We start from the raw sequence: 19,308 nt of genomic DNA on the forward strand, positions 1-19,308 counted from the left end.
TCTTCTTTTTCTTCTTGTATCTCATGAATAGTTTGATTAAAACTCAGGAAGCAGCAAAACCTTCAAAACAAGATGAATGTGTGTGCACACATGTGTATGTGTGTTCACACATGCACACACTCGTGGGCCAGTCTTCCTTGTTGTCTGCTGTGCTCTCTGCCTGCTCCCTGTCCTGCCAGGGCTTGCCTCTCCCTCCCTCACTGCCCACGAGCTCCTCCCTTGGCCTTGCTCTTTCATCATCACATGCCCATGGCCTCAACCCTGCTCCCGCCTCAACTCCTAGCTCATCCCTGGAGATTCTGCCTCTTCCTGCAGAAGATTCATCCAAGAGAGGCTCTGCCTCCTGCTGTCCAACACCTGCCCCTCTGTCCTTCCCTCCTGGGCACTGGACTGGCCCAGCCCACAGAGCCTTGGGAAACCTGTTGGACAGGACCTTCTCCATGGACTTTTTGCAGATTGCAGAGGACGTATAGATGAGGGGGCCCAGCCTCTCCCCAGCCCCTCTCCCACAGACCGACACCCATTCCCACCTCATCCAGGTGGGAACAAGTCCCAAGCCGGGCAGGCCAATGGGCTCCTTTGTACAGTTCTTACAATAAACCATCCCGGTGCCTCTGACACGTGTGCCTCTGTGTGTAGATGTGGACAGCGCAAGGGTAGCAAGGGGCAAATGTGGCAAGCGGGCAGTGGAGGCAGATGGGGCAGGGGCGTGGGAGGACCCCAGCCCCACTCTCTGGCCCAATCTATTTCCTCCTGCCTGCTCTGAAATCCTCTTAGCTGGAGCCCAAGAGGCCGGGGGGGGGGGGGGCTGTTTCTGTCCCTTTACCCTGATGCCTGTGATGACCTGTATCCCTGTCCCCTCCAGAGCCTCTCAGAGGCCCCAAGGTGCCTGTGGGGCTCACACATGCCCCCCCATTCTCAGAGGTGCCGTCCCCTCAGGACTGGCCCTGGAGAGCCCCGACGTGGACCTGCATGTGATGGGGTATTCCCACGGAGCACTCTCAGCCCACAGCCCAGCCCGTGACTGGAGGTTTCCTGTCATTGCATGTTCTGCCTCCCTGGGCTGTACGTGCTCCAAGCTGGTGAGCGCTGGCAACTTTTCAGGATCTCTGTCTCCCTCTCCTGGGCCCTGGGGTTGTGTGACACCATGATGCCCCTCCACTGTCCCTGCAGCTCCTTTCCACCTCACAGTTGTCTGCACGCTGGGCGGGGGGCAGGCATCCCCACGTGGCTCTCAGGACCCCAGCCATGGAGCGAGGGACCTGAGCCTCTCCTGGTGGAAGAAAAAAGGCAAAACCCAGGTGAGAGGCAGAGCTACCCTTAAGTGAATATTTCCCAGTTTCTCCATTCCCCAATTGTCACCGCTGCTGCCCGCCTCATTGGGGGTGCACTGTGCATTGTGCTCCACACTGCACATCAGGCCCAGGTCTGTGTCCGGTGCACATGGCTGTCCTGTCATTGGCACCGTCTGTCTTACACAAAGGTCAGGAATGGTCGTTGCCATCCTGGGGTGCTCTTGGTCTATGAATACCAGGAGTGGCCAGTGGTCACTGTGGCCATCACGGTTGTCTGGCACTCTTCCAAATTCTCCCAGGGTGGGGCAGAAGCACCCCTAAGTTGAGACCACCAGTGACATGGGGCAGCTTCTGCCTGGTATATATTTGGCATGATCAGGATTTGAACCCACACCTGAGAACAGTGTGCCTGAAGGAGGGGTAGAGGTCTAAGCTTCCTGGGGTGGCTGCAGGGGGTCCCTGCCCTCTTTGTGTCCCCAACCTTTGAGCCCCCTGTCCCTCCGCCCACACCCCCCACCTCTTGTTTTGCTGCTGACTTCCTGGAACGGTGGGGGCGGGCGGGCAGGTGGGGTGTGCGGCCCTGGGCAGCCGGCGCCAGAGACAGAATGGGCTTGTGAGTCCTTCTGTTCTGAGAAGCAAAGGTCATCGGGAGCCCAGGACAGGGCTGGGTGCTGCTGTCACCCGGCAGGGAACAGTACGGCCCAGTAGTGACAAATAACCGTGCAGGTGGCATCCCCTGGCCCCCCTTCCTGAAAGCAGATCCCCACCCACCCGGCATGAATGGGAACGAAGTCCAAAGGACACATCTGCACGCCTGCCCACGGCCGGCGACGCGGTGGCCTGCGTGTGCATGGAGGATGCTAACTCCACACCCCTCACCCGGGCCCCAGGACTGCTCCCTGGGCAGCCTCCTCCACCACCCAGGCAACACACATCACACCTGTGTGAGTACATGCATGCCACACGTGTGCTCCCTGGGCAGCCTCCTCCACCACCCAGGCAACACACATCACACCTGTGTGAGTACATGCATGCCACACGTGTGCTCCCTGAGCAGCCCCCTCCACCACCCAGGCAACACACATCACACCTGTGTGAGTACATGCATGCCACACGTGTGCTCCCTGAGCAGCCCCCTCCACCACCCAGGCAACACACATCACACCTGTGTGAGTACATGCATGCCACATGTGTGCTCCCTGGGCAGCCTCCTCCACCACCCAGGCAACACACATGTGAGTACACACATGCCACACATGTGATCCTGAGCAGACTCTACTACCACCACCACCCAGGCAACACACATGTGTGAGTACACTCGTGCCACACCCACACAGCACACATGTGTGAGTGCACATGTACCACACGTGTGATCCCTGAGCAGACTCTACCACCACCACCCAAGTAACACACATGTGTGAATACACTCATGCCACACATGTGATCCCCGAGCAAGTTCTACTACCACCACCCAGGCAACACATACATGTGTGAGTGCACGTGTGCCATACGTGTGCCCAAGCCATCCCCAGTCACCCTCCCAGCGCTGGGGGGACACAAGCCCCCAGGCTAACCAAGGCCTCTCTCGGACCAGGGGCCTGGGAAGGTGAGGTTTGGACAGGCTCCACCCATAGGCTTGTCCCTCCAGCCACCGTCACAAGGCCCCGGGGCCTGTGGTCCTGAGATGACCTCAGGTGATGTTCCCATTCCCGGGCTGTTTGTTCTGTGACCCGAACATCTGATACCTTGTAGAGAAATGTTTTTTCATGGGAACATCTGGAAACAAGGCAAGAACAGCTGGGACTGCCCAGAACGAGCTGTGCCCGGGTGAAAACAACCCCTGGGCCAGTTTCCAAAGCTCGGGTCCTGGCCTGTGCCCCTAGGACGTGGCTCTCGCTCCATCACACCTGGGTCCAGGACTGGGGCGGGGGGCTCTGGGGGCGGGGGCACGGCCCAGACCTTCTGCTTCCCAGAGGTCCCCAGCCCAGGCATGGAGATGTGGAGGGTGGTGGGGAGGATTCAGTCTCTTCCTGTCGCAGGGCTCAGGGGACAAGACGGCCAGAAGCCGCCGTCACAAAGCTCAGAGTGGGCTCAGCTGCGGGGCTGAGGTTCGTGGGCCTGCCCTGTGTAGCAGCCTCCCACCCCCACCCCCCGCACGGCAGGGGCTCCAACAAGCTCCTCACCACAGGGGCTGTGTCCACCGCCCTGCCGACAGGCAGGACAGAGAGAGCGCCTGGGAGTTTCAGAGCCGCCCCTCTGTCCAAGACCCCCGGAGCAGTGGGCAGCACTTCTGAGCCTGAGTGCTAAGTGCTGTCTTTTCTCTACACCTTCTGCACCAAACTCCACCTCCTCGTGCAGCCCCCAGGAAACCACCCCCCTAGCACGAGGAGCCAGGTCTTCTGCCCAGGGGCTGCCAACTTGGACTGCTCAAGAACCTCTGAGGCTGCCTTCCTCCTCAGAGTCAACTATCAGTGTGGCAGCTCCCTGGCCTCCTGCACGGTCCTTCCTCTCCCTGCAGGCTGAGGGCTGGGCCAGGGGACCCAGCTCCATTCACAGGCTGGCATGTGCCTAGAAGACTGGTCAGCCGGGCCCTGGCCTTCAAGGGGCTAGCAGGCCTCGGATGAGCGCGGGCAAGATAGGGACGCAGGGAGACGAGTGCAGGCCCCCTCCCCCTCCGAAGACTCAAAGCCCACCCACCTCCGGGGCGTCCACTGCGCACCTCAGCTGTGCCGCCCAAATGGGGGCGAGCTTTAGGCATCTAGCGGCCCAGCTGACAAGAGCCCGCCCTCCCCCAGGGTCCCCGGAGAGCTGGTGCCTCCCCTGGGTCCGGATTTGCATGGCAGGAAGGGGCCTGGTGAGGAAGATGTGGGGAGGGGACAGCCTGTAGCCCAGGCAGTTACACGCTCTCCCCAGGAGCCTTGGACGGCCTCACGGGCTTGGGGTCGGGGACGGAGCCGTGACCATGGCCCGGCTGGTGCTGTCTCCCACGGCCAGAAACTGGCTGGTGCTACTGCTGCTGCTGCTTTCAGGTAGAGTGTCCCCCCCCCCCCCCCCCCGCCCGGGACGAGGCCTGCTGACTGGCTGCGTTCTGTGTCACCACTCTGTGTTACCGTCTGTCGGCACCCACTCGGTCTCCTGCTCTCACCAACCTCCTTTTGGGCATCACACTTTCTGCCTCCTGTCTCCCTCTTTGCCTGCCGGGGCCCGGGACCAGGGCTCTCAGCCGCGGTGACGGGCTCAGGGTCTGCAGCCTGGAGGGTGTTGGGTTGAGCCGCGGGGTTAGGGGGCACACCAGGCTTGGCAGCTATGAGAGGAAAGGGGTGGTGTGGGGCTCGGCCCCAGGACCCCGGGAGCACCGTGTGGGAGGAGGCAGGGAGAGGCTGCCCCAGCCAGAGCCTGGGAGATGCACAGTCCAGAAATGTTCCCCTCCCCAGCAGGAAGACAGAAGAGCTGTGACTTCCTTCTTGTCTCATTTTGGCGCCTGCTCAAGGCCACCTGGAGGGTCAAAGGCAGAGAGGTGGCTGGGGCAGGGCTTCGGGTACCCCCCCCCCGGGGCTCCTCTCTTCTCAGGATGGGGCAGGGAGGGCTCAGGGGTCCTGAAGCTGCAGTCCTGGAAGGAGGAAGTGGTGCTTGGAACAAGGAGGGTTCAGGGGGCGGGGCAACCACTGCAAGGGGAAGGGCCTGACTTTGCCCCGCCCCTTCTTCCCACCCAGCAGGTGAGCCGGTGGCAGTCAAAGCAAAGGAGACGCACCAAAATTCCAAAGGTCAGTGGCCTCACCCATGCCCTCTGGGGGCAAGTGTGTCTGTGACCAGTGCCGGCCACTGTCCCATCCACGCCTGGGTCTCCCCATCCGGGACTCTCATCCCCAGGCCTCTGTAGGGTCTCTTCTCCCAGGAGATGCCACCCCCGCCAGCTGTCATCCTTGTTAGGTGCGCTGCAGTCATGGGCTCTGAGGGGCTGGATGACCTCGGGGTCAGAGCAGGGGACCCCAAGGAATTCCATGACGCCTCAGGCCCCGGTCAGCCAAGCTGGGGAGTGGGATTCAGCCTTGGAATGAGCCCTTCGAGTAAGGGCTCGGGGTCTCAGGGAGCCACCGGAGACTGCTTGGGGGGGGGGGGGGCTGAGGATTTTAGGCCAGATAGCCCAGGGGAAGCAGAGGCAGAAGTCCCCGGCCAGGTCGCAGGTGACCCGTGTGGTCGGGCCCTGGGCGAGGACTGGAGCTCGCTGTTACAATGGGCATGCAAGGAACAGGAAGGTCCCAGGGCTTTGTAAAGGAAACTCCAGGGGGCGGAGGGGCAGAGAGGAAGCGCAGGGAGGGTCCGTGGTTTAGCCTGTGGCCTCTCACGTGGTTCAATTTCCCTGCAGCCCCACCTTCCAACTGTCCCCCAGCCCGGAAAGCAAGGACAAGTGGGGCAGGCTGGACTGGGGTCAGCGCCCCCCCCCCCAGGATGGAGGCCCCAGGGCGGGGCTGGCAGACACCCCGCTGGAGTCTGAACCTAGCCTTGGTGCCCACAGGAAGCGCTTGTTCCCGGATCTGGCAGCACCCACGTTTCGTGGCCCGGAAACGGGGCTCCGTGGTGAAGTTACGATGCTACACAAACGACAACAGCACCGTGAGCTGGTTCCGGAAACCGAACGTGGACGGGGAGCCGCAGAGGGTGCCCGAAGAACCCAACCGTGTCCTGCAGACCCAGAACGGCACCATGGCCACCCTCACCATCCAGGGCATCCAGTTTGAGGACAACGGCATCTATTTGTGCCAGCAGCCCTGCCCCTGGGCCGGCAAGGAGGGCATTTGGGGCTGCAGCTCGGAGCTGCGCGTCATGGGTGTGTGTCAGGAGAGGCCAGCCGCGCCGTCCGGGGAAGTGGCTGAGGGGTGGGCTCCCGCGAGACCCCTGAGCCCACCAGCCTCACGCCCCCTCCCCCCCAGGGCTCAGCACCTTGGCCCAGCTGAAGCGGCGGAACACGCTGAAAGACGGTATCATTATGATCCAGACCCTGCTCATCATCTTCTTCATCATCGTGCCCATCTTCCTGCTGCTGGACAAGGTGACCACAGGCAGGGCCAGGCCGGGGGCCAGGGCGGGGCTCCAGGGCAGGCTGGGCGCGCGCAGGGTCTCAGTCTCCCCTTGGCCCTGTGGAATGTCAGCCATTCTTGCAGCGGCCCCTCACTCCCACCCTCTGCCTGGGCCGGGCCCTCCCCAGCCTGGCCCAGCAGGAGGTGGGGCTGGGGGCACTAACACGCTGGTCCTCATCTCTCCACCCCCAGGATGACAGCAAGGCTGGGATGGAGGAAGATCACACCTATGAGGTAAGGTGCGGCTGGGCCCGTGGCCACCGTCTGGGGGTGTGGTCAGGGTCCAGCCCCGGCCTGAGCTCCGTTTTCTGTCTCCAGGGTCTCGACATTGACCAGACTGCTACCTACGAGGACATAGTGACTCTGCGGACAGGGGAGGTGAAGTGGTCTGTGGGCGAGCACCCCGGCCAGGAGTGAGGGGCTGCCCACCCCCCCACACGCCCGGGCACAGCACGAGGGCCTTCCCGGCTGCTGTAGAGGTGCCTGGCTCATGGCCCATCCCCTCCTCCCTGGACCCCTCGCTAGTCTCCGAAGCTGGCCTACCAGAGCCGCCTGCCCCTCCGGCCCCTGGAGTAGGACAGCAGGGCAGTGGTGTGGAGTGGGCAGTGCCATGCAGGAACTCGTCCCCACGGTGGGGACAGCAAGACAGAGACTTGTTCAGAACTTGCAAATGGACTCAGAACAGACCAGCTTCCAGCGGAGCCCAGGAAAGGCCACTGAGAACCTCACTCCTCTCTCCCATCCTCCCCAGTCTCGCACGGAATAAACGATGTGTCTTGCGAACCCACACACAGGTGTGTGACGTCTATGGGAGCGGGGCAGACCGAACGATGTGGCCGTGTCTGTCGCCTGCATGTGGCATCCATGGGCCTGCGGGGATGGGAGGAGGTGGCTGCGTGCTCACCCTCCGCTTCCCCCCGAAGGCCCAGCTGGGGCCTGAGGCACATCCCGCACTCCCTACTCTGGCTCTGGCTGGGCCTGCAGCAACGGCAGACGGGCATTGGCCGCTCGGACCCAGGCGGGGCTGTCCTCAGCCTGCCCTCCTTTAGCCAACAAGCAGCAGGAGAGTCTTGCTCCACAGGGCCCAGTCTCAGCCTGGAGGGGCCTTAAAGATTTTTTTTCAATGCATTTTATTTGGAGGCTGGTACTGTGCCGCAGCAGGCCTCCTCCTGCAGTGCCGGCGTCCCATATGGGTGCAGGTTTGAGACCCGGCTGCTCCTCTTCTGATCCAGCTCTCTGCTGTAGCCTGGGAAAGCAGCAGAAGATGGCCCAAGTACTTGCACCCCTGCACCTGCATGGAAGACTCGAAAGAAGCTCCTGGCTCCTGGCTTCGGATCGGCCCAACTCTGGCCGTTGCAGCCATTTGAAGAGTGAACCAGTGAATGGAAGACCTTTCTCTCTGTTTCTCCCTCCTTCTGTCTCTAACTATACCTCTGAAATAAATAAATAAATCTTTTAAAGAATTTGTTTTATTTAAAAGGCAATTACAGAGAGAGAGAGAGAGAGAGAGAGAAGAGAGAGATACACAGACAGAGAGATCTTTCTTCCACTTGCTCACTCCAAAAGGCCACAAAAACCATGCCTGGACCAGGTCAAAGCCAGGAAACGGGAACTCCTTGAGTCTGCCACGTGGGTGTAGGGCCCCAAGGACTTGGGTCATCTTCTTCTGCTTTCCCAGGCACATTAGCAGGGAGCTGGATCGGAAGTGGAGCAGCTGGAACTCGAATTGGCACTCTATGGGATGCCAGCATTGCGAGCAGCTCAACCTGCTGCAGCACAACACCTGCTCCAGCCTGGAGGACCTGTCCTACCCCACCTCTCCCAATCCCACTGTTCTTCAAGGCCCTCCACCTACAGGAAGCCCTCCTAAAATACCTAGTCCCGGCCCAAGCCCTGTACAGCCCATCCTGTGCAGCCATGGCTCAGCTGCTATGGGTGCCCTCATGCCGACCTTGTTCTCTGGTTAGACTAGAAGCACCCATGAGGGTAAGAGGTGTCCCCTGCTTTACAACACCTCCTCCATCACCTCCCACACCTCTGTCCAGGCCTGGGACCTGTGTGTGCACAGGTATGTGATGTGTGCATATGTGTGTGCGTGTATTCTTTTTTTTTTTTTTTTTGACAGGCAGAGTGGACAGTGAAAGAAAGAGAGAGAAAGGTCTTCCTTTTCCATTGGTTTACCCCCCCAGTGGCCACTGCGGCCGGCGCATTGTGCTGATCCGAAGCCAGGAGCCAGGTGCTTCTCCTGGTCTCCCATGGGGTGCAGGGCCCAAGCACTTGGGCCATCCTCCACTGCACTCCCGGGCCATAGCAGAGAGCTGGCCTGGAAGAGGGGCAACCGGGACAGAATCCAGTGCCCTGACCGGGACTAGAACCCGGGGTGCTGGCGCCGCAGGCGGAGGATTAGCCTGTTGAGCCGCGGCGCCGGCCAGTGTGCGTGTGTTCTAAGCTTGATGCAGAGCCATCAAGCGAGATTGCTAAGGGGGACTTTACGTGATGAAGTTCAGGGGTCCTTAGCTAGGTAACCCCTTTAGGCTTCTCTGCTGTGGCATCAGAGGCTTCTTAGGGCCCCAGGATGCTCACAAAATCATCCTTAGGGCCCTACAAAACAGCGCAGGAACGCCGCAGCCGCAGGAGTACCCATGAGTGGCTCAGGCGGAGAGCAATAGGCCTGCAGGGCCGAGCCCTCAGGACCCAGGCCCTGCCCCACCTCTCCGCCGTTCACACTCTGGATTCAGGCGGAGAAGCCCTGCCCTCCAGCAGCTGCCCATTAACTGGCACCAGAGCAGCGCTGAGCACTGGGGAGAGGCCTGCTGGGGTTTGCAGCGCATCCTGGTTTCCCGCTGGGGCACGCAGGTGAGGCCTGGGGTTTCGGGTCAGTCTCTCCAGGCCTCCACTGCCCGCTGCTGGGCGGAGGGAGGCCGGGCCTTGCTCCCTCCTTGGCCTCGGAGCTGCCAGAGGGAACCGGCTTGTTTTGGCCTCTGCCTCCACTGAGCTGGAGCTCTGGCTTTCCTGCTGCTTTGCATAGCGGCGCTAATTCTGTCTCCCGACCTCCACCAGGGCCCCGGGCAGCCGGCTGGGTGGGGAGTCTTCACTTCTGCAGCGGGGTCTCCCCGAGCGTGGGCCACCCCGGGTGGGGGAGGCGCGGCTATGTAACACCTCCGAACTGAGTTTCTCACAGACTTGGACGTGGACTCCACAGAGAGGCCTCGGAGTGCCCAGCCCCCAGGCCTGTCCCCTCCACCACACACCCTCAAAGGGAGCTTGCCCTCAGGAACTGTGATGGAGAGGCGCTCCCTGGCCTGCGGTCCCACTTTCGGAGCTTACACTCTGGGATAAGTATGGGTCCTTGGCCCCAGAACTGGGGCGTGGGCAGTGCACTAACACAGCTGGGTGTGATAGCGGTGTGTGTGTGTGTGGCGGCAGGGGTGGGGGGCACAGGGAGATGAATATCTCAGGCCTCAGTTGCTATATCTGTCAAATGGGAATCGTGAAACCGGTCTGAGGGAAAGGAGTTGAACCAGATGCTGTTTGGAAAAACAAAAATGTACCGGACGACAAAATCGAATCTGCTTTCTTTTGCTATACAGTTGAGTGCATTTTAGCACCTGTGGGGACGCACATGCCACCATCAGAATCCACAACACAGCCCAGATGCTTCCAGTGGGCCCAATGAACATTCACCCGGCCCTCCTAAGTGCCGGCCAGGTTTTCGCCGGCACCTCCTTGTTCAGTTAGACTTATCCCTGTTTACAAACAAGGAAATCAGGACCTGGAAAAAGTTCCGAAAGTGACCGAGAGTCACCCACAGCCCTTCTGACTGCAGCCCCTGTGTTCTTTCCACTGCAGCACAGCTGGCTCCCCTGGGGGACTTAGTGGCAATGAGGCCTGAGTACAAAGGAAGGGGAGAAGGGCCTGAGCCTGGGACGCCCGGCCAGCCGGCGCTGCCACCTGCGAATGTGCGTGTTTTGGAGAGATTTGCTCTTCCCATTGTTCACAGGTTCTGAAGCTGTCAAGGCCCCGCCCTCATCAGCAGGGCCACGCTGGGCCTCCCAGCGGCCTGGAGAAGGTGTCCCTGGGGCGGCCTACAGCAGCCGGTTCTGGAGCCTTCCTCCCAGCGCCCCCCCCCCCACCCCCAGAAGGCAACTCCCAGGCCCTGGGTGGCCACATGCCCCGCTGCCCACTGGGGGAATCCAGCCACATCCCCAGGGACCCTGGGGTAAGCACAGGCTGGTTCCTCCTCCACTCTAGCTTGACTTCCGGCCCTCTCCCTGCAGGTGCTGCTGGGGCTGGGGTGAGCGGACCTGGGGGTTTGGGTGTTTTTCCAGCAGAATGAGAGGTAACAGAAAACAAAACAAACGGTGAGAAGCTTCTTGTTTGGGTGGCAAGTGCAGCAGTGGTCACCGGCTAGCAGGTGTCTGGCCTGCCTGGGTCTCAGGGGCAGGCCTGCAAGGCCCCACCTGGAGCACAGGGGCTGGGCTCCCTAGAGTCTGCATCCCGTCTTTGATCCATGCAGGAACCGGGGTCAGAATCCACATGTGCGATTCCTGGGGGTGTCTCAGGTGTCCACACTGCTGCCCCTGGGACAGCCCCCTGGGGTCCTGCCGTTGACTCAGTTACAAACCACAACAAGCCGCCCATTTGGGACACCCAGCTGCTCGCGCCAACCCCAAAGCCCGTGCTTGTTGGTGACCGCAAAGAACAAAATCGAACACGCGTTAAAGCCCAAGTTCAATCAGAGAGTGCTTGGTTAACGTATATTTAGATGGCTCCTAATTCAATGGGAGGGGAAGGTGAGGCCTCTCTCTTCTTAAAAAATGTTCCATTTATTGTTTTTTTAAATTTATTTGGAACACAAAGAGACAGAGGCAGACTGGAAGCGAGATCTTCCATTCTCTGGTTTATTCTTCTGATGCCCACATCAGCCAGGAAGCCTGGAACTCAATCCAGGTCTCTCACGTGGGCGATGGGGACCCAAGATCTTGAGCCACCATCTGCCAGCACATTAGCAGGAAGCTAGACCTGGAAGCAGAACTGGAACTCGAACCCCGGGCACTCCAGTGTGGGCAGTACGGCAGACACCTGCCCCAGAGCTAGCTGTCTGTTAGTCTGTTTAGGGCGTTCGTGTGAACCAGGAGTCCGCACACGGCCTTGTTCACATTTTCCTTGAACTGCCTTCATGTGCATCTTGTCAGACATTCAAGCTCCTGCCCTTGGTATTTTAAAATAACTTTCCCCGTGAGCGGATGTTGAGACACCACAAGCCCCGCCTTGCCGATCGCAGCCAGGTGGGCGTTTGAGTTCTCTTCTCGGCCTTGACCTCCCGTCCATGCAGGTGCTGGCTGAATTCCTGGGCCCGGGTCTGTGCCAGCTGCCCAGGCCTTCCACTCCCTTCTCGCCTCCTTATGTAGCTACATCCTTCATGTCAGTGATCCCTGTTGGAAATTTCTGCCTACGTACGTATGTGTTTGCTGCTGTCTCTCTCTCTCTCTCGCCAGTGGACTGTGAGCTCTGGAAGAGAAAAGCTCATGCCTTTTGTCCGCCTGGGTCTGTGCATCTGCCTGGCGTGTGGCGCCTCTAGTGACCACTCCTTGAGCCCCTTAATTGTGGTTGAGCGAATGAATGAAAAGACAAAAGGTGCGACTCAGAGTCTGGTGGGAGGCATGAGATGGCCACACATAATCAAAGGACAAGGGAAGGCTGGCGCCACGGCTCAATAGGCTAATCCTCCGCCTGTAGCGCTGGCACCCCGGGTTCTAGTCCCGGTCGAGGCGCCAGAGGCCAGCTCTCTGCTGTGGCCCGGGAGTGCACTGGAGGATGGCCCAAGTGCTTGGGTCCTGCACCCCATGGGAGACCAGGAGAAGCACCTGGCTCCTGGCTTCGGATCAGCGCGGTGTGCCGGCCACAGCGGCCATTGGGAGGTGAACCAATGGCAAAGGAAGACCTTTCTCTCTGTCTCTCTCTCTCACTGTCCACTCTGCTTGTCAAAAAAAATAAAATAAAATAAAATAAAAAACAAAAAAAAATACAAAGGACAAGGGAAAAGCAGATGACATCATTGCCTGCTGAAGTCCAGAAAAGCACCCCAGACTTCCTACAAGTGCTTGGCATTTAGTACCTTAGTACCTACACCTTGGTACTTGTTTTTTTTTTTTTTTTTTTTTTTTTTTTTTTGCAATGGGACTGTCTTGCTTGGGAGTGAAAATGCCTCAGCCTTCCCAGTTACGTAGTTTGCTATGTACTACTGGATTGTTCAGAGGCCATCAACCTGTGCAGGCAACACCCCCCATTGATAGACAGGAGTGCCCGCCTCCATCCTTCCCCCGCCTTCCAAAGCCCCTCCTCCGTGCTCCAGCCCCCCCGGCTGCATCCTGTGGCCAAGTCAAGGGCCCCCAGCGAGATACAGGAAGTGAAAGCGCGATGTACGCTGAAACGTGCGATACAAATGGGACACGCTTCGCTGGACCAGGCGATCGGGTTGTTTTTTTCTACCTCTTTTCTTAGCGTCTGTGGACTCCTCACTCTGGGGTTGAAGTTCCTCGTGTCCGGTTCCAACCACCTCCCTTGCACATCGGCGGCGTGGAGATTCCCGCCCTGCACCCGTGAAAGTTGTGTCCGTGCTAGGCAGTGCCACCATCTTTCTTAGACCTTGGTGTGTTGGGAAGTTCAGGAGCCTTGGGGAGCCGTCGCTTAGCAACTGTGGACCGGTGGCAAGCTGCTGTATCTCTTTGAGCCTCCAGTGTCCCGAGCCATGACTCGCACCCCTGTTGTTCTACAGCATCTGGGGCCAACTCCCCCACCTCCCATGGAAAAGCCCCCGGGAATCCCCACATGTTAGTCTGAAGACCTTGACTCCGTGGGCTGAGTGAACGACCTGGTGTTAAGGCTCAGGTGAAGAGTGTTGGAAGCCAGGAGCAGGCAGAGCAGATCTGGGGCACAAGAGCAGCCTCTGACGTCAAGGAAGAAAGGGCAGAGCTAGAGGAGCGACGCGTGGGCCCCACATCACCAGGGGAGCGGTGGAGACATCACCTACCCCCTGTCTCTGGGGCCCCAGAAAATGCCCCGGCCCCCAGCCCCTCAGACTTGAGCTTCAGAGGCACTCTTGAGGCTGCAAGGGGCCACTTTAGGATCAAGGGTTGATCTGAGCCCTTGCATAGTGGGCACGGAGAAGCCTGGTGATGCTTGGGGCTGGGGATATGAAGGGAACCCACACCCTGGGAGAACTTTAAGGAGGCCGGGTTTTCTTAAAACGAACAAAACCAACACCAGCTGGCGGGACATTTGTCCCAAGCCTTCCAAGGCTGCCATCCGAGGTGCCTGGGCCTGCCCCAAGAGCGGGTGACCCCCGTGCTAGCGGGGCCATCCCAAGTCCAATGCCGTAGCATATGTTCTATGGGCGATGAGCTGTAGATGCCGTCTCCACCTCCAAAGGCCCTGAAAAGGCCCAGGGGGGCCGAAGGGGACCCCCATCCCTTACTCTGGACCCCACGGTTGCCATGGTAACCTTCTGTGCAAGCATGTCCCCAGGGATCCCCAGGGTCTCCTCCATTCTGAGGTGGCGAGAGAAGACCCTCCCTCCCATTCGTCCACTGTCTGGTGTGGTGGGGTGCCTGGGCCACCTCCCTCGCGCCCACTTTGCGTGGCTCACTCGCAGCCCCCCACAAGGGCTCCCGCTGTCCCAGCGCTGGCTAAGAGCCTCTGTCAGGGGGGTGCCATGCCCACAGCCCTACCCCCCCATCCCACCTTGGCTCTTCCTCCGTGTTGGAGCTGGACACAGGTGAGCAGAGAGTGTCCTCGTCTTCCCCGTGGTCCGTGGACCTGGGGACACCCCTCTGGGAGCCTCCCCTGGGCCAGCCTGGAGTACAGCCCGCACAGTGCCCGTGCCTGCCCGGCAAGCCCAGGCAAGGGCGGGGGTACAAAGGGGCTCTATCTTCGGGTGCTGAAGGGCTGGCGGGGAGGCCCCAGCACTCCCACTCCGGACCCCGGTGGCGTGAGCGCGCAGTGTCGGCTGCCAGCCTTCGAGAGCCACCTCTAGAAAGGTTTGCTTGTTTGTTTGTCTTTCCCACAGGGTCAAGTGCTGAATGTGCTTCGACTCAGGGTGGGAGGAGAAACGTGGGGAAGTGTGTTCTCGCCTGCTCTCATCCCTGGGGGCATTTGACGCCAGGCACCAGGAGGCTGGAAGCCACCGGCCTGGCCTTCTCGGGTGTTCTCTTGTGTAGCTGTGAGGCTTCCAGCACACACCCAGGCCACTGGGAACTGAGGGAGAACAAGTCCCCCATTCAGGGAGGGCAAAGCAAGGGGCCCTTGTGATGATGGCCAGGGTCTCTGCGTCAGGGGACTCAGAAGCTAAAGGCCCTAAGTCCACGCGGCTGGTGGAACGCAGGCGAGCAAGGCTGTGGAGATCAGCTCCCTTGGCTGAGCGGGCTGAGGACAGTCTCCCCAAGCCTCAGTCTGCCCCTCTGCAAAATGGGACGATACCTCCTTCAAAAGATGACGGTGAGGGTCTCGTGAGAGAAGGCGGAGGCATGCTCTTTGCACTTGATGAGCTCTGTGCAGGTACGGAAGGGGAAGACGAGACGGGAGAGGAGGCTGCGTGACCGGATGGGGCTTCTCTCGGCGCTGTACTCAGAGTCCGCACGTTGGGGCGGACAGAACCCCTGGGGCTCTTGCGACTCTGATTCTCTGAGGTTTCAGGGCTGAGGGAGGAAGCACTTGTGGTCCGTGTCTGTCCCTGGGGTTCCTGCTGCTTGCTGTGCTGCTCGGTGGCAAGTCCAAGGAGAGGGGCAGCACCTCAGCTTCAGGTCCTTTGCCCCCCCACACCTGGGGAAGCCCCTCCACTGGGGAAAGGGAAAGGCAATGTGTGGGGCTGGTGTCCCCTAGTGGGCATCGCAGGCACTGCACCCAACAGCCTCAGGACGGTGCAGGTGGCCGTGGAGGAAGCAAGGCGGGACTCCCCCCTCCCCGGATCTATTGGCTCTCCGTGGGCCCCTTTCCCCGACACATAGGTTCTCTTTGAGGGGCGTGGGGAGGACAGGGAGAGGGAGAGTGGGAAGGGGCCACACAGCTGTCTCGGAGCAGCCATTCTGACATTGCCCTCCTCGCCCTAGGGGCCAACCCCCCAAGGGCGTCCTGCCAGAGCCCAGAGCACACCTGGACACAGGCCCCGCTCTCCTATCCCACTCTTCCAAGAGAGGCCGGCCCCCGGGGGGGGGTGTCTTTAGCTGGGCAACCCTGCGTGCACCCTCACGAGACTGGTGACGGCGGCGAGGGGAACATGACGGGGGTGGGGGCGCGGCCCCCGGCGAGGAGCAGGCACAGATGAGTGGGAGAAGCTCCTAAATTATCCATCAGTACAGGCCATCAGGGCCCCTGCATAAATGTATAGTGGGATGGGGTTGGGGGGGGGGGGCGGGAAGGAACCAGGGTATAAAAAGGGCCTGCGAGGGACCAACTCCAGGATCCCAGGGCACAGCTCCCCAAAGCACGCAGGGTCCGTGGACAGCTCCCCAAGCTGTGATGGCTGCAGGTGAGTGCCCTCAAATCCCTTTGGGCATAGTATGGAGACAGGGGGCCCTGCAGATCGGAAGGGGCTTCTGAATGGGAGCATAACCACCCCAGCCCAATGTTTAGCCCATCTAGAATGTCCTCGGACCCTGGCAGGGCTGCAGGAGGGCTGGGAGCTAGCCTAGGGGCAGGGCAAGAGCTGATCTGCTCCCAGGCCCTGCCTTGACCTCCTATCTCTTTCCCTCTAGGCTCTCGGACCGCAGGCCTCCTGGCTTTTGCCCTGCTTTGCCTGCCCTGGCCTCAGGAGGCCAGCGCCTTCCCAGCCATGCCCTTGTCCAACCTGTTTGCCAACGCCGTGCTCCGCGCCCAGCACCTGCACCAGCTGGCTACTGACACCTACAAAGAGTTTGTGAGTTCCCAGGAAGGGGTGCCGGGCGGCGGGCAGTCCCTGGGGGAATCTGCGGAGCTCAGGGCTGTTTTATGCACGTGAAGATGCTGTCGGATGAGCATAGACTGGGGGTGGGTGGGGGTCGGCAAGGGGCTGTTCCCACCAACAGCCGTGAGAGCCAGTCCCAGGCTTGGACGTCAACGGGTGGCCCTTCCCGCAGGAGCGCGCCTACATCCCGGAGGGGCAGCGCTTCTCCATCCAGAACGCCCAGGCTGCCTTCTGCTTCTCAGAGACCATCCCGGCCCCCACGGGCAAAGACGAGGCCCAGCAGAGATCGGTGAGCGGCGGGTGGAGGGACAGGGCCCCCTCTGGAGGCTGCGTGACCTGTGGTTGCTCTGTGGGCTGGGCTGGTTCCTGCACACACCCCCTGCCCGGCCTCCCCACAGGACGTGGAGCTGCTCCGCTTCTCGCAGCTGCTCATCCAGTCCTGGCTGGTGCCCATGCAGTTCTTCAGCAGGGCCTTCACCAACACTCTGGTGTTTGGCATCTCGGACCGCGTCTACGAGAAGTTGAAGGACCTGGAGGAAGGCATCCAAGTCCTGATGCGGGTGAGCCTGGCGCTGGGCGGCCCCTCCGCGGGGCCACTCCCACCCGGGCTGGAGCCCGCCTCCGTGGGTGGGGGGATACAGTCCTGTCTCCTAGCAGCCAGGCCTTGGCTCGGGAGAAGGCATCCTTTTCCTCAGTTTCCCTTTTGCACCCCCCTGGGCTGTCTCTAAGCCCTGGAGTGGGGGAGGGAGGAAACGGGACAGAAGGGGAAAACAGCGTCCAAGGCCTCTCTCCTCCTCCTCTTCCTGCGCTTTTCAGGAGCTGGAAGACGGCAGCCCCCGGGTTGGGCAGCTCCTCAAGCAAACCTACGACAAGTTTGACACAAACCTGCGTGGCGACGACGCCCTGTTCAAGAATTATGGGCTGCTGTCCTGCTTCAAGAAGGACCTGCACAAGGCTGAGACCTACCTGCGGGTGATGAAGTGTCGCCGCTTCGTGGAAAGCAGCTGCATCTTTTAGGGGCACCCCTCCCTGCCTCCCCAGCACCTCCCCCTAGTCTGGAAAGTGCTGCTCCGGGGCCCACTGGCCTCCTCCTAATAAAATTCAGTTGCATCAGGTTGTCTCACTAGGTGTCTTTCTACTATGGGACGGAAGGGGGCAGTATGGGGCAGAAGGGCCCGATGCTGGGGGGATTATGGGAAACCAGGTGGCTGAACTGTAACTTCCCCCACTCCTCCCGGGCTAGAAGGAAACTGGCTTGTCACTCTTAGTCTCACACACTAAGTCCATGCCCCCAGGTCGAGGTCCCGCCTTGCAAGGGAGTCACAGGTCAGCGAGGGCCAGGTGGATCCGAGATCGAGCCCTCGAGAATAAGACAGAACAAGAAGGCAGGATTGAGCGCGGAAGTGAGAGGAGTGAGAAAACAAAGTGTGAAATCAGCATTATAGCTGTCGAACAGACACTTCCAAATGAACACTCCTCGGGCCGAACCACTCGCGGGAACCGAGAACAGTGCAAAGACGGCTTCCCGGAACCCGAGTGTTTGGGTCTGAACTGGAGCAAGGGAGGTAGACGAGAGATTCTAACGGAGGGGCTGCACCTACCGTGCCAACAGGTGCCGGCACGAGGGCCAGGGTGCAGGGCTGAACTGAAGCTGGCTGCCAGCTGCTTGCCACGGATACAGCTCGGAGCTGGGCGGCACCAGCCGGGGTGGGCCGACCTCCTGTTTCTCCATGGCAGCCAGGACATCCCAGCTTTAGGTGAACCCCAATTCTGAACATCGGCAAGAATTCATATTGAAAACTCTTGAAGGGCAAAAAAAGTCAAGCCAAACGCAACCAAATATCTTCAGGCTGTCAGTGAACAATCGTACTCTAAGAGCAGAGGGTTGGGGTTACGTGGTGTGAGGGGAAGAACCAGGAAGGCTCACGGATTGCACACAATCTGTGCTCGTGAACAAATTCCTTGACCACCCTGAGGCACTAAGGTATTGCTTTAGGGGCCTCCGTGAGAGGAAGGGCTCCTGAAGTGATTGGCCTACGACAGCACTCACAAAACCGTAGTTGGTTTTGCCTGGAATTTTGGGGCGTGTGATGGTTTGGATAGGCTTGGGTGTTCCCCCAAAGCCCATGTACCTGCAGGGCTGGTCCCCCAAAGCCTTATGCTAATGCATTAGTGTTCCTGGTGGAGGGATTAAGAGGGGAGACTCGATGTGATCATGGCGCCTGGGCGGGGGCCCAGTGGGAGGTCTTCAGGTCAAGAGGTGAGCTTGTGGAAGGTAGATCTCGCGTGTGGAGGCTGCCCCGGCGTCTCTCCACTTCCCGGCTCATGTGGATGTCACCCCGCACGCGTTCAGCTGTTACTGCCTTCCTCGGACTCCACGCCAGTGGGGCTGCTGAACTCGGACTGTGACCCTCCAAAAATGAGTGGAAAACAACCTACTTCCTTCCTAAGTAGCTTCTCTCAGCTGTTAGTGAATTAATGAGAAACCTGCTCAGTGGTTCATGTTTTAAAGGAAACACAAGCCAATGGTAAACCCTCAGCATGCAATCACACTGCCTTGTCCTAATGGCGTCTCAGCTGTTTCTTGTTTGTAAATGAACTTGAATCAGCGGTGGTTAATGCTTTCTAGTTAAGTGGGTTTTTTTTTGTTTTTTTTTTTTTTTTTTGGACAGGCAGAGTGGATAGTGAAAGAGAGAGACAGAGAGAAAGGTCTTCCTTTTCCGTTGGTTCACCTCCACAATGGCAGCTGCGGCCGGCGCACCCTGCTGATCTGAAGCCAGGAGCCAGGTGCTTCTCCTGGTCTCCCATGCGGGTGCAGGGCCCAAGCACTTGGGCCATCTTCCACTGCCTTCCTGGGCTACAGCAGAGAGCTGGCCTGGAAGAGGAGCAACCGGGATAGAATCCAGTGCCCCGACCGGGACTAGAACCCGGTGTGCCGGCGCCGCAGGCAGAGGATTAGCCTATTGAGCCACGGTGCTGGCCTCTAGTTAAGTTT

At 59.9% G+C, this 19,308-nt stretch overlaps 2 protein-coding genes across 5 annotated transcripts; both read left to right on the forward strand.

Annotated features, from left to right (window-relative positions):
* Window positions 1-4,257: 4,257 nt before the first annotated feature.
* CD79B (CD79b molecule) lies at window positions 4,258-7,018 on the forward strand. 4 transcript variants are annotated; one of them, XM_062216969.1, is made up of 6 exons: window positions 4,258-4,324; window positions 5,009-5,059; window positions 5,812-6,123; window positions 6,227-6,345; window positions 6,566-6,607; window positions 6,692-7,018. In XM_062216969.1, exons 1-6 carry the CDS (start codon window positions 4,258-4,260, stop codon window positions 6,788-6,790), a joined length of 690 nt encoding a protein of 229 aa, XP_062072953.1. In that variant the 3' UTR covers window positions 6,791-7,018. The 4 variants fall into 4 exon arrangements, with proteins under 4 accessions (XP_062072953.1, XP_062030732.1, XP_062030733.1 ...); XM_062174748.1 differs by having other exon boundaries at window positions 5,012-5,059; XM_062174749.1 differs by lacking the exon at window positions 5,812-6,123.
* A 7,880-nt stretch (window positions 7,019-14,898) lies between these two features.
* Window positions 14,899-17,330, forward strand: GH1 (growth hormone 1). Its single transcript, XM_062175039.1, has 5 exons — window positions 14,899-14,929; window positions 16,126-16,286; window positions 16,486-16,602; window positions 16,712-16,873; window positions 17,130-17,330. Exons 1-5 carry the CDS (start codon window positions 14,899-14,901, stop codon window positions 17,328-17,330), a joined length of 672 nt encoding a protein of 223 aa, XP_062031023.1.
* The last annotated feature ends 1,978 nt before the right edge of the window (window positions 17,331-19,308 follow it).

The sequence above is a fragment of the Lepus europaeus genome, chromosome 18 (genome assembly GCF_033115175.1).
Source record: "Lepus europaeus isolate LE1 chromosome 18, mLepTim1.pri, whole genome shotgun sequence".
NCBI classification, from domain to species: domain Eukaryota; kingdom Metazoa; phylum Chordata; class Mammalia; order Lagomorpha; family Leporidae; genus Lepus; species Lepus europaeus.

Coding starts and splice junctions, on each gene's coding strand:
- CD79B (XM_062216969.1), top strand. CDS start 4,258: ATGGCCCGGCTGGTGCTGTCTCCCACGGCCAGAAACTGGCTGGTGCTA. Junction 6,124..6,226: donor CTCGGAGCTGCGCGTCATGG/GTGTGTGTCAGG, acceptor CCTCCCCCCCAG/GGCTCAGCACCTTGGCCCAG. Junction 6,608..6,691: donor AGGAAGATCACACCTATGAG/GTAAGGTGCGGC, acceptor TTCTGTCTCCAG/GGTCTCGACATTGACCAGAC.
- GH1 (XM_062175039.1), top strand. CDS start 14,899: ATGCTCTTTGCACTTGATGAGCTCTGTGCAG. Junction 16,603..16,711: donor ACGAGGCCCAGCAGAGATCG/GTGAGCGGCGGG, acceptor GCCTCCCCACAG/GACGTGGAGCTGCTCCGCTT. Junction 16,874..17,129: donor GCATCCAAGTCCTGATGCGG/GTGAGCCTGGCG, acceptor TGCGCTTTTCAG/GAGCTGGAAGACGGCAGCCC.